The 13,102-nt window shown below is 34.4% G+C and overlaps 1 protein-coding gene across 11 annotated transcripts in view; it reads right to left on the bottom strand.

Annotated features, from left to right (window-relative positions):
- The window catches only part of CFAP54 (cilia and flagella associated protein 54), a 233,219-nt gene that overhangs the window by 149,131 nt on the left and 70,986 nt on the right, over positions 1–13,102 (bottom strand). For 10 of the 11 annotated variants that reach the window (XM_036237287.1, XM_036237282.1, XM_036237283.1 and 7 more), the window contains 4 exons: positions 11,259–11,395; positions 8,720–8,867; positions 7,060–7,215; positions 2,766–2,888 (listed from right to left, as the gene is read on the bottom strand). In XM_036237287.1, coding sequence (XP_036093180.1) covers positions 2,766–2,888; positions 7,060–7,215; positions 8,720–8,867; positions 11,259–11,395 — 564 coding nt within the window. The remainder of the gene's footprint in view (positions 1–2,765; positions 2,889–7,059; positions 7,216–8,719; positions 8,868–11,258; positions 11,396–13,102) is intronic. The other variant, XM_036237285.1, reaches the window with a different exon arrangement.

The raw sequence follows: 13,102 nt of genomic DNA, 5'->3' as shown, positions 1-13,102 counted from the left end.
CCCACATCATTCACCTCACTACTTCATCTCATCATGTAGGCATTTTATCATCTCACATCATCACAAGAAGGATGAGTATAGTCCAATAAGATATTTTGGGTAAGAAAAAGAAAGAGATCACATTCATATAACTTTTATTATAGTATACTTTTATAATCGTTCTATTTTATTACTGTTGTTAATCTCTTAGTGTGCCCAATTTATAAATTAAAAATTTCAAAGGTATGTATGTGTGTAGCAAAAACAAATTTAAAACATAGTACATATAGGCTTCATTACTATCTGTAGTTTCAGGCATCCACTGGAGGTCTTAGAACAAATCCCCTGCAGATAAGGGGAGATTACTGTATTCAATCACTTCTTTCCATATCAACTTATTTAGAAACTTTACTAGGAAAATTTTCTAAGTGTTATAAAATGTCTTTGTAGCATTTTCATATAACCTTATTGTTTTTATCTTTTAACTTGCTGTTGTAAAAAATTCAGATATCATTTTAATTCACACTTGATCTTTAGTACTTGACGATGAGAGACCAGAAAGTGACCAGATGCCCTCCAAGAGCAGAGAAGGTTGATCAGACAGAACAGATTTGAAGAACACTGTACAATGCCTCTCTTTGTCCTGATTAATATTTTGGGCCCCGAATTCTGTTTTTTTTTCAGATGCTTTTGTTGGCATTGTCCCAGGACCTCTATCCATTTATTTTTCAGTGTTTGTCACTTTGTTTTATGAGTGTTTCTTGAAATAATATATTGTTGAATCTGACTTTTTATCCCATCTGACAGTCTCTGCCTTCTGAGTTCATTGAAGTAGTTAATATAGTTAATTTTATTCCTTCTACCTAAGTACTATCTCTTTTTCCTTTTTTTTTTCTTTTTTTGCTAAATTAGCCATTTTTCCTCTCTGTCATTCCTCTGTTTATTTCTCCTTTATATCTATTTAGAAGTCTTACTGTGTTTTAAAGTTCTGTTCATGACTACGTGTTCCTCTGTGTCATCTTTAAATATATTTATTCCACCCAAAGAAAATAATTTTATGTTATATGTATTTTTATACTATATATATTTTTATGTATAGTATAAAATTTTTAGATAAAGCACAACCATGCACCAAGATTCTCTAACTGCTCACCCTTCCCTCAGCCTCAAACAGGATGGAAGCTTTAGTTCTAGGTTACAAATAAGTTTTTCTTTCAAGGATGATTCTTCTACTTCAAGAATCCCTACTTAGCATTTATATTACAGAGTCCTACTCACATCATTATTATCTATTTAATTTTAATAATACGTATATTGCAAGATTCATTGCTCCCATTATTCCTCTTCTTTTTGTCTTTTACTATCTTGGGATTTCTGTTCTGAACCAATTGTCATTTGATAAAGTATTTCCTCAAGTGTTTTCCTCAGATAAGTACACAGGAAGAATACTTTTTAAATGCCTGCACTTCTTAAAATGTTTATTTTGCCCTGACAAATAAATGATATCTTTCCTGGTTATTAATTTTTGGACCCTCAGGATTATACGAAAGTTGCTTCAGTATTTTAACTTCTCTGATTAAAAAGTCTGAAGTTAATTAATTCTTTTTCCATTGCAAGAAACCTGTTCTTTGTGTCTCAAAACTTTAATATTTGTTCTTCTCCTTGGACTTCAGACATTTCACCAACATGTGTCTACACATGGGACTCAGAAAGCTTATTCTCCATTTGTTGCCTTTCTACCTCCAAAACTCCTTTATTTTATGTTAAGAATTTTGGATCTGCCTTCTGAATTTATTATCTCTATGCAATTGTGTTCTGCATTGTCAGGTGTTCTTGAGCTTCCAGATTTGACTCAAGAAATGTCATAACCATAATGTTCACCTGTTTAATTTTTTTAATCAAAAATCAAATTTGTTTGTTCGGTTACAGATTTTTTGTTTTGTGTTTTAATCATCTAATGGCATCACCTTTTTTTTTTTAAGTCACTTCTGGTCTTTTCCAACATGATGAGTAAATACCAGATTTATTTACTGGTCTACTCTTCCCCCACTTGGGGATTTGAGTCCCCTTAAGTGATTTACTACTTTTCTCTTTCTGCTATCGGTTTATGTTCCCTCAGCATCTACACAGACCAGTCATAGAGGTCTCTCCAACAGCAGTGAACCAGTGAGCAATGGAAGGAATTTGATTTTCTGCTCCTCATGTCAGGCCACGAACAGCCAGAAAACCATGGCCTCTGTGCTAAGGTAGAGGGTAGAGGCCTCTCTGTTGCCAGATCTCCCTAGAAACAAACTTAACTCCCAACCAAAGTGATGGATCAGATCAGCCCATGATGTAGTATTGTTCCAGATCTCTGGCCAAATCTGAAAGGTCTTATGAGGACCACACAAAATAGGCAGGCAGGTACAGCCAGCCCTTCTTTGAAGAGACTCACTGGATTCAGTCAACCAAAGACTTTGAAGAAATATACTAGGTTGGTCTTTGAGCCAAGCAGTGAAGATAAATAAGCCTGCCTCTCTGCCCGTGGTCTCTTGGTTCTTTCTTGTTTCCAAGTAAATGAGGTCCCATAAAGTGCCTTCTTTCTATCCCCGCCCCCAACTCTTCCTCCCCAAGATACACAATCCAGGCTTTACCAACTTGCCTGGTTGAGCTGCTTTTAACCTAAAATACTTTCTGAGTGTTATTTTTTTTTAAGTATTCTAATTCTTGAGATTAACAGTATCTTAACCTTATAAATCATACTGCTCCTAAATTTTATGACACTAGACAAAGAATGAGATAAATACCTTTGCTATATAGAAGATACAACACGCTATCATGTGCTGTATGCTTTCAAAAGTTGCAACATGTTTCTTTGAGTGGATGATATTTGGTAGTCCTTGTAAAACCACTATACACTTTATCAAGATCTAAAAAATAGAAGCACAATGATTTTGTTGAAAAATATCATCCTTACTCATTATAAAAGGTTCTATTCAAATCATGCAAGTTTTAAGCCATCAAATTCTATTGTTAGTAATTTTTTGGTAAATTGCTTATAATGTATACAGGAATGTACTCTTAAATAAAATTACGTTCTATTTTTGGATGAGTAACTCATCTAAAGTAACTTAAAAACCTGAGGAGAGAATAAAATAAGTATACAAATAACTATAAAACAAAGGACATTTTGACAAGTGCCATAAAAGATATAGGCAGAATGCTATATGTATACAAGAAACACTAAGATCACAGCAGGCTAGGCTTAGGAGGACCTTGAAAAACCATATGAGGAAGAATGTACCATACTAAGTATACAGTGATATCAGATACTTGAAATAACAGTTTCCTTTAAAATTAACACCAAACATTCATATCCCAAGAAATCAATTAATATTGGTTTTTACTTTTTATTCTCTCTGCTTCATATTATATGATCCCGAATTTAATCAAGAGCTGGATGATTAAGTTTAGCTTTCTACTCTGTTGCACATTTCTAAGAAATATTACAATCAGAAAAGTAGAGTTGAGATTGCATCAATCTATTCACCATTCGGATTATCCCAAAGGACAAATTAATATATGGATGTTGGTCCTCTGGTGGCACATTAATTGCTTCAAGCTAGCATTCTAACACCATTACTATTGTTACAATACACTTACAAGTTTTTTTATGCTTCTTTAATTCCTCCCTTTACCATCACCCTCTCTTACCCTACCACACTATATGCCCAAATCATGTTAACAACATTAAGTCCTGTAGCTTTCTCCCGGCTCGAATAATTATATGTCTATACATATAATTCCAGAAATAGACATAGGAGGGTTAATGTTATGTTACAAAATGAAATTTAGACACACTTTTCTAAACCGTACATTTCTCCTTCAACCATGTCTTGTGAAAAATCCCTCCAAGTCTACGGGTTTAGCTCCAATTCATTATTTCTAATGGCTGCATAACATTATTTGATGTGAATCTACCATAATTTATTCAGTCATTTCCAGACTCTCCATGTTGTATAATTTTACAGTTGGTGTTTTATGGTCTGGCACTACTGGCCATCCTCCTGTTACTGTACTTTCTCTTTGCCTCCAGTTTTTTTTGTTTGTTTTTGTTTTTTATTTTTTTATTTTTTTGCCACCACCAAGAATGCCGCAATAAACATCCTTATATGTGCTCAGTTTCCAGTGAGTGGCAACTGAGGCACCAGCTTTGAGATGATACCCAATGAGGACGAGGCACCATCATCTAGGGCACAGTACACATTCTAAATCAATGACCATTATATGGTACTGTGTCCCCAGAAAGTAGAACACATGGATCCAGTAATTAAGGGGTGTAGCAAGGAGTTATATCTTACCAACTGGTGATTTTGCTCTATGGGAAAAATTACTAATAGAGGGATTGCTCTGTCAGGTAAATGCATTTTTAATTTTACTAAAATTGTATTTGATGGGATAAATTACTAGTAGAGGGATTGCTGTCAAATATATTTTTTTAATTTTATTAAAATTAGATGTAGTTTCATTAAAACTAAGATTGTTTTACCAGAATCTAAAGCCTATAACAATTCACATTTCTCCCATAAATGAACGAGAATGCCTTTGCCCCACATCCTCGCCAGCAATAGAAATTACAGATCTTTTCAATTCTGCCAGTGATACTACATTGCTCATTTAATGTGCATGTGTATAAATATTCAGAGTTTGAGCATCTTTTCATATGTCTCTCAGTCACTTGGATTTGCTTACCCTATAAACTACCTATTCATATCCTGTGCCTGTTTGTCTGTTACATTATTATTAATTTGTAAGATTTTTTTTGTTACATATATTCATCCTTCATCAGTGTTATATTTTTTTTCCAAATCCATAAATTTTATACTATCTTTATTAAGATCCTTTTTTTCACACCTAAGTTGCTGTACATATAGTCAAATGTGTCTTTTTTTTCTTATTGTTTCTAAGAGCTCTGTCTCAGTTAGAAATGGTTCCCCCAACCCTGGATTGAACAGGTAATCTCCTCGGGTTTGTGTGTGTGTGTGTAAAAATTTTTGCTTCATTTTAAATATAAGATCTCAACTTTTTGTAGATAGTACAAATAGGATCGAACTCTATTTTCTTCCAGGTGAATATCCAGTTGTTTTACCACCATTAACGAAAAATAGCCATTCTCTTCCCACTAAATTAATTGTAGTGCCAATTCTGCCACATATTACATTCTCATACATACTGAGGCCTATTTCTGGAATCTCCTCTCTGTTCCACTCATCTTTTCCTATCTAAACAATACAATTTAATTAGAAACTCCATTCCTAAGCTTTTCCTGAGAGCTATAAGCTATTCTCTGAATTAAAACCCATTCTCTGAAAATTCTGCAGCTAAAGGCATCCTGGATTAGTGGGATCCTAAGGGATGACATTGGACTATCCTGAACCCAAGCAGCTGAGTATGAATTACAGCTGCTGTTCCCAGTGTGGTGTCTTCGCTAGAGGACATTAAGAAGTATGCACTGATATGGTTATTGTTTTCTTTTCTACTCTCTTAGGAGGAAGTACCAGAAGTTCCCATTGACACTGGGCACACAAAAATATACATTTAGAGTCTTGCCCCAGGGCAATGATAATTCCACCCACTGATGTAAGGACCTGAACTCTCTGGACATTTCTGAAAACAAAACATTGGACCACAATATTAATAACATGTTAGTCAAACCTAATAAACAAGAAAGGGCAAGTACATAAAAGACCTTGGTATGATGAATGCCCTCCAGAAGGTAGAAATGAACACTAAGACGATTCAGGGCCTGACACCTTAATGAACTATCTATTTGGGACATGCTGGGACACCTGCTCCAAAGTAGGTCTGACATACAGCACCTCTCACCTCTTAAAAGAAAGGACAATGCCAGGTAGACACCTCAAGATTCTGGAGGAAGAATATTTTACACTTGAAAATACTACCCCCAACCATTTACAAGTGACATGAAAGGCTGCCAACTTTGAGTCTAGAGTTTGGATTTTGGAAGCCTATCTCTTCGCAGTGGAACTTCTAAATGTGGGAAATATGGGAGGAGGCATGTCTATGCTCCAGTAGAGTCACCCAAAGGTGAATATTTGTTCTTACTTAAGATCTCTGGTTCTCAAAATCTGAGTCAATGATAACAACAATAATGGTGATGATAACTTTCTATAACTATCAGCAGTAAAATCTTCCTTCACTCATTACATTTTTGTGGCAGGCAGAATTGTAAGATGGTCCCCAAGACCCCTCCCCCAGGTGTATAAGGCCTGTACGACCCCTCCCTTTGATGACCTAAATGTGATGGCATCGTCATTCTCATGACTGCACTGTGTTATATACGAAGCATACTACCATGTTGTGGCAGGAGCTGAGGACCTTCTATCACACAATCGTGAGGAAATGACTTCTCTCAACAACCACTGAGCTCAGAATAGAACCCCAAGCCTTAGATGAGATCACAGCCCTGGCCAACATCTTGATTTCAGCCTAATGAGATCCTGAACAGAAGACTTGCTAACCTGTATCCAGCCTCCTGAAGCATAGAAACTATGAGATAATAAATGGATGATGTTCTAAGTCATTAAGGTTATATGGTGATTTGTTGAAGCACAGACAACTAATATAATCCCTTCAGCCAGATGATCCTCCAACTTCTCCATCACTGGAATACCAAGTATGTATTCTTGGGTCATCCACTGAATTTTTCCCCCAGATGATGGCTTTAACAACATGCTTAAATAAATGTTGCTGTTTCTAACATTATAAGAACACAAAATTCGAAATGACTTTAAAATCCTGGAAAAGCAGATTTTCAATATTTAAATATGGGCAGGAACAGGGTTGAATGTTTTCAGAGAAACATATTTTAAGTCTTTATTTATGTTTGCCCAAATATGTCATATAAGTTATTAAAATTATTTTTCAATTAACTCGTGAAATTTCATAATACTTGTATTTGTACTTTATAAGAGATATATTGCTTTTTCTTTTCCAAAATACATTGTTGAGTTGCTTTTATAAAAATACCGTATCTAGTCAGGGGAAAGGCCAGTGGGGGACAGGGAAGAATACCCTTACCTGTACAACAGGTACCAAAACAATGTTGTGATAGATTATAGGAGCAAGAAGTCCATAACATTGAGTCACAGCTTGAAGGGTATAACTGGAATCATTTAGGTAGCTGCTGAGTTCCAATGCCACTAACACTCTCTCACATTCAATTAGTCTAGCAATCTGTAAAGAAATAGGTGCTGTTACTCAAATTAAACATCAGGTGCTTAACTGATATATCTCTAATGAGAGGAAGGGGTAGAAAATGTGATCCTTGTAGCTTAACAACAACATGAATGTTGCTATGAAGAAAATCCAAATTCAGAAACAACCCTAACTCCCTGATAATGCCACAATCTTAAAATTAAACTTAAAATTAAACTTTGGAATTTTTTTAAAACAATTTGTATTGTTTAATACAAATACTAGTGGTATCTGTACTGTATTTCATAACAAAAAAGAACTAATCTCTTTTCATTGTTAAGATAAAATCTTGGCTATATTTCAATGTTAGAAAAAAATCCAACTTTTTCAAAAACATAGATTATAACAAATAACAGTTAAAATATTGTCTCTGTAATATTCCTCACTTGATTAACAGAGACCCATTTCCTTTCTGGAACTGTGAGAAAATAGTAAACTTTCAGTAGACCAAATTAATCATCTGTTATAATTCTCCTTCTTAAATAAAAATGATAATAAAATGTAAAGTTAGGCTTTTGTGATTAAGTGCCACTTAAAAAAGAATAAGAATCCTACCTTACTCCACCTTTCCTTTTCCCGGGGTAAAATTTCATTATTTTCTACATTACTAGAATGGTAGTCTAGCATTCTAGAAATTGTTTAAGTACTAAGGATTATCTTTATTTTCAGACTGGATGTTAAAAGAAGAAACTGAATGCAGTGAAGCAGTAACAGGTTCATGGTTGTGAGTGCTTGGGCTCTACAAGGTTGTGAACTTGTCTTGGGCAGAGTCATGTTTTTTCACTTTCATATCCACAGAAACTAGCACAGCCTCACGTAATAATTTATTGGTTAACTAATTAACAAATAAATTGATGGGTTGTTATTAAAAGCAAGAGAATTATAAGGTTGTAGATGTGCACAGAGCAATGTTTATAAGAACCCCGAGACTCCATCAATAAAAAATATTAAACTCCTGTCCTGCCCTGTACAGGAATGTAATATTATAATTTAAAAGAATTTGGTAGGTTAATAAACGCCAGTATGAAAATATGTCCAAGACATATTATTAAAAGTGTTTAAAAGTTGCAGAACGTCAAATACATCATAATCCCATTTTTGTAAAAAGTAATAATAATGACAATAACAGATTTGTCTATGAATATTTTCAAAAATTCGAGAAATCATATGAGAACAAAAACATAGTATCATTAGGGACAATAGGATTACAATGGGTTTTGCTCTATACATTATACATTTTTGAATAGTTGAAATTTATACTACTTTTGTACAGGAAAAAAAGATAAATTGGAAAAAAAAAAAAACAATGACCTCAGGGCAATGAAACTTATGTAGAATATCAAATAAACCAGTATAATCATACAATTGTCTCTCAGTCCATTCACAAACCAGGATATGCATTCCCAAAAAGAACATGAACTTGAAACATCAAGAAGCAAATAAAAGGGAACTGGCACATTTTTATTCATTTTAATTAACTTACTTGTTGAGAAGGGGAAATCTCATTGCCTTTAATATTATCGCAGAAAAGATTTTCTTCTTTAATTTTAATATCACTTGTTACAAAAATATTTCTAAGAAAAAGGTATAAGAGGATTGAAGAAGTCTCTGCCAAAATATCTGAATGTAATCTGCAAAAAGAAGTAAATGACATCACAGGTTTAAATATAAAATGATTTAGCCTGGGAATTTGCCTTTTCAGAATGATTTTTCTTAGTAGCTACATAATGATCCCAAGATACCAGCAAAAATTTGTGGAACAGCTACTCTTGTACAGTATTTAAGTCAAAATTAAAGACTATCCTTAAGTTCACAACTAAGAAAAGTATACTGCTGACATATTACATCTTAGATACATAAAAATAACCCATTGTCTAAGGATTCTAGTTCTAATATATAAAGTTCTTTTTATCAATATAATAAAATCACTATAGATATTCATAAGTTTGGAAAATAGACACAATATTTCAATTAATGAACTTTTTACAGCAGAATCAGAGGGGGGAGGGACTTAATAATTATTGGATTATTTTTAATCATCTTTTCTAAATTGCAGTCAACAGTGCCAACTGTTGGCAAAATGTGAAATCTGCAATCTTCCTTCTTTGTTTCCAATATTCCCTTCCTTACCATTAGCCTTCTTTGATGACAAACCCTCCCTTCTAAGCTTTAGATCCATACCCCCTATTCCTATGAAATAAGAAAGAATCTAATGTCAGTAATTCAGACCTGAAGATTATTTTCACCACCATGTAAAAATCTGAAATTATCTTTGCCAGGAGATAATTATTTCTCCCACTCCTGCAACTCATACTAAACTTCCTCTTCATCCTCATGCTGACTGACCATCAGTACATCGACATGTTCAATGAGCCCAGTTTATCACTTCTTCCTGGCTCCATTTGCTTTGCTACCCAGCTCAGACTCTAGTAGCCATTGCGATAGTGACCCCTCCAGCACTTTGGATTCTGCACCCCTTATTTTAAGCAATAATCAATTTGCTTGACATTGCATAGATGTCACTGTCCAATTTTTCTATCCCTGACACAATGTTCATTCTTTTTTTTTCGCTCAAACTAATTGCCATTTCTAAAAGTCTCTTCTTAGTTTTCATCCTACCCAACATGTCTATAGCATATTATTGAGCCACTGCTCTACCTAACCTTGCATTACAGTCAATACTGCTGGCCAGTCCTGCCATGATGATACTCGCACTTCCCTTGGCCGTGCACTTTCCAATGCTTTCACCTCCTGACTGCTCGTTTTCAATGGCCTTGCTTGGTTCCACTTCTTGCTTCTGTCTCTTAAATGTTAGTAATGTTCAGAGTTCAAATTCTAGCCTTCTATCTTTTCTGCTAAATAGTCATTCCCTAGGAGATATCATTCATTGTCAAAATTTCAATGATGACCTCAGTGGACAGTTTCTAAATCTGTATCTCTAGCCTTGACCTCTCTCCTGAGTTGTCAGCACTAAATATCCAACTACCTACTGGATATCTCATATCTACGAAGGCATCCTACTGGAAAACTAAACTCAAAATATCCCCAATCGAATTCATTAACTTCCTCCAAAACCTTGTTCCACCTTTCTCGTTTCTTTAGTAAATGTCATAGGCTTCTCAGTCAGATAACCCTGGAAATTCCAGTCAGCTTTTACTTCTCCTTCTCTCTTATCCTCCCAAGTTACATAAAATCTTCCAAGTCTTGTCTCTTTCTCCTCCAACATGTCTCTCAAATCCATCTCCCACAGTATTTTGCATCTTTGTAAATGGTAAATGCTAAGTCTACATGTTTTAATTGAATGGAATTATACCTTTATGTGAATAAGCATCATCAATGCCTTTATTCAACCAACATTTGCATTTTAAGCTCATTATCTTTGATTGAGAAGTGAAGGGTTTGTCTACTTATTAAAGAAATTTCAGGCCTTAACAAGCAGGTAAAGTTTTTGGTTTTAAACTTATTAAGACAGCCTGAAAGCCTGAACTCACACTAATGCTTATTTCTGAAGCTGCTCTTAAACTTTAAAAGCAGTAAAGCAAATGATGGCTTGTGGTTTTAAATGGCTTCTACCAATCTATTTTCAGTGGCTGATGGTATAATCCTGGGATCCTCTTCCAGGGTAAAAGAAGAAGCCTTTTACCCTAATAGTCCACCTGTCAGACCCTAACTTTAACCTGAACCTAACCTTTCTCTGTTACAAAAGTTCCCAATGATAACTTGTGCCTTCTAGTATAACTGACAGTACCTTGGTTAGCATTTGGTATTTTTTTCCATAACCTTCATTAACTTACATTTAGAATACATCCATATGCCTCCAGTATGTTTTACTGATTCTAGCAAAGGAGTTTCTAACAAGGACTTGAGACCTTGAAAGGCATATGTTTATTAAAATACTTATTGGAAATAGTTTCATGTGGACTACCCTAACATGAAATTGAAAATAAATTAATTCTAGGCTTCACACCTGACATTTAATTTCGAAAAGCAAATTAATATTTTAAAAGAACATTTCTAATTACCTTCTCTGTGTAATAGTCATTATATTGCTTAAACTAATAACAGATTGTTCATTGTGAGGTGGTGAAGCAACAAAATAATCCCAAACTGGTGAGAAAACTTTCTTGGCCAGCTCATAGTTACCAATCTGATAGGCAACCTGCAACAGAAAGCACATTACCTTATGCGATATTTTTATTTGCAAAATGTACATTTTAAACAAGAATTCTGATATGGTCTGATCACACACAAATTTCATAGACAGTTATTCACATTTGCTGTTCTGTTTTAACGTGCCACAGTAAGGTAATGATGGCCACTGGCAAGGGAGACAGACACATTATGAAATCTCTTTTATTTCTAAATTGCATGGAAATTTGAAACTCTGTAAGGATGTTTCAAATTCTCATAAGCAAAACAAAGATCACATCTGAGCCAAATTAATTTCATTCCCATCTATCTCGGCAGCGCACACCATTTATTATAGACACTGTTATAATGAACAATCTGTTCCAAGAGAAACAATCAGATTTCCCAAACCCAAAATATGAAATATACTTCATTCTTTTCTGGTTCTGACTGACACTTTCAGAGCTTCTGTGCAACAAAGGTTCACAGCTGAAAAGACTGAGGAATAAAACAGAGATGCTTCCAAGAAGCCAGGATATGTTTCAAGTTTAACTCATTCAACATAAGGCAAAATAACTGATTTTGCTGGTAAAATCTAGACACTCAGGAGAAAAAAAAATCAACCTAACTACTTCTTTTGGGAGAATATATTTCTTTAAATTTATTTCTAAAAATCACCCTATTTAAACATTTAAAACAATATAAAATCTCACCACGAGTTATATGCTGTTTCAAATCCTTACTGCATGCAGGTAGAATGTAAAGTATAAGTAAATTCACTGAATGAATTAAATATGTAAATGACAAGTTGCTAGGATATATTCCACTCAAGGAAATAACTTATAGAACCAGAACTTTTTAAAATCTTCCAGGTCAACACTTATGATCAACCAACCAATAAACTTCTATGAAGTTTCGGTGTGTTATGCACTGTAAAAATAGATTTTTCAAAACTTAAAATGATTTCACATTCCATGAAAATATAATCAAGTTATAGATACAAAACACATGAAATTATAGAAAAACAGCAAAGAATAACATAATTGTGGAGGCCTAGAAAAGGAGAAATGAAGACTTCAACAAGGAGGCAGGGCTTGTGTTGAACTCTAAGACAGAAATAAGATTCAGATAGGCATAGTTTAGACAGAATCTGAATGTGATGCAGTAATGGAAATCACTGCAGTGCAGTGAGGAGAGACTAGAAAGACAGGGCCTAGCTGCATTCCCCCAAGCCAGGCTGGCTCCCTTGCTGGTAATCAGAGTCTTAACTGAAACCTCAGTCAAAATTCTCTAACAACAGGGGTTGTTGTTGTGGAAATGAGATTGATTAAAAAGACAGACAAAGGAAGAAGAGATGATATCTCACATAGAACCTGGCACAATGTAGACACTGAATAAATAAGTCATCAATATATAGATGAGTAGAAAGAGCAGTGATATTCAGTTAGAGGATGAGAGGGAAAAGAAGAGTTGAAACTTCTTAAAGAGCTTTAAAAATGAGGATGACTATCTTTGTTACCCTGTAGCTTTTTCTTTTATTATTTGAATGGTCATAGTCAAAAGGCAAACTTCTATTACTCAAAAGAGTTTCAATGAATTCATATATGAAGTGGAAAAAAATATATGAACTTCATTTTCCCTTCTCCTGCCACCACTGTGATTACTGACAAAGCATTCACGTCCTAGTATCAAATTCTTTCATCAACGCTGATTTTAAAGACCTGCTGAACAACACCAA

Source organism: Rousettus aegyptiacus, unplaced genomic scaffold (assembly GCF_014176215.1).
Source record: "Rousettus aegyptiacus isolate mRouAeg1 unplaced genomic scaffold, mRouAeg1.p scaffold_m13_p_2, whole genome shotgun sequence".
Taxonomy (NCBI): domain Eukaryota; kingdom Metazoa; phylum Chordata; class Mammalia; order Chiroptera; family Pteropodidae; genus Rousettus; species Rousettus aegyptiacus.
This window is presented reverse-complemented; position numbering and strand designations above follow the sequence as displayed.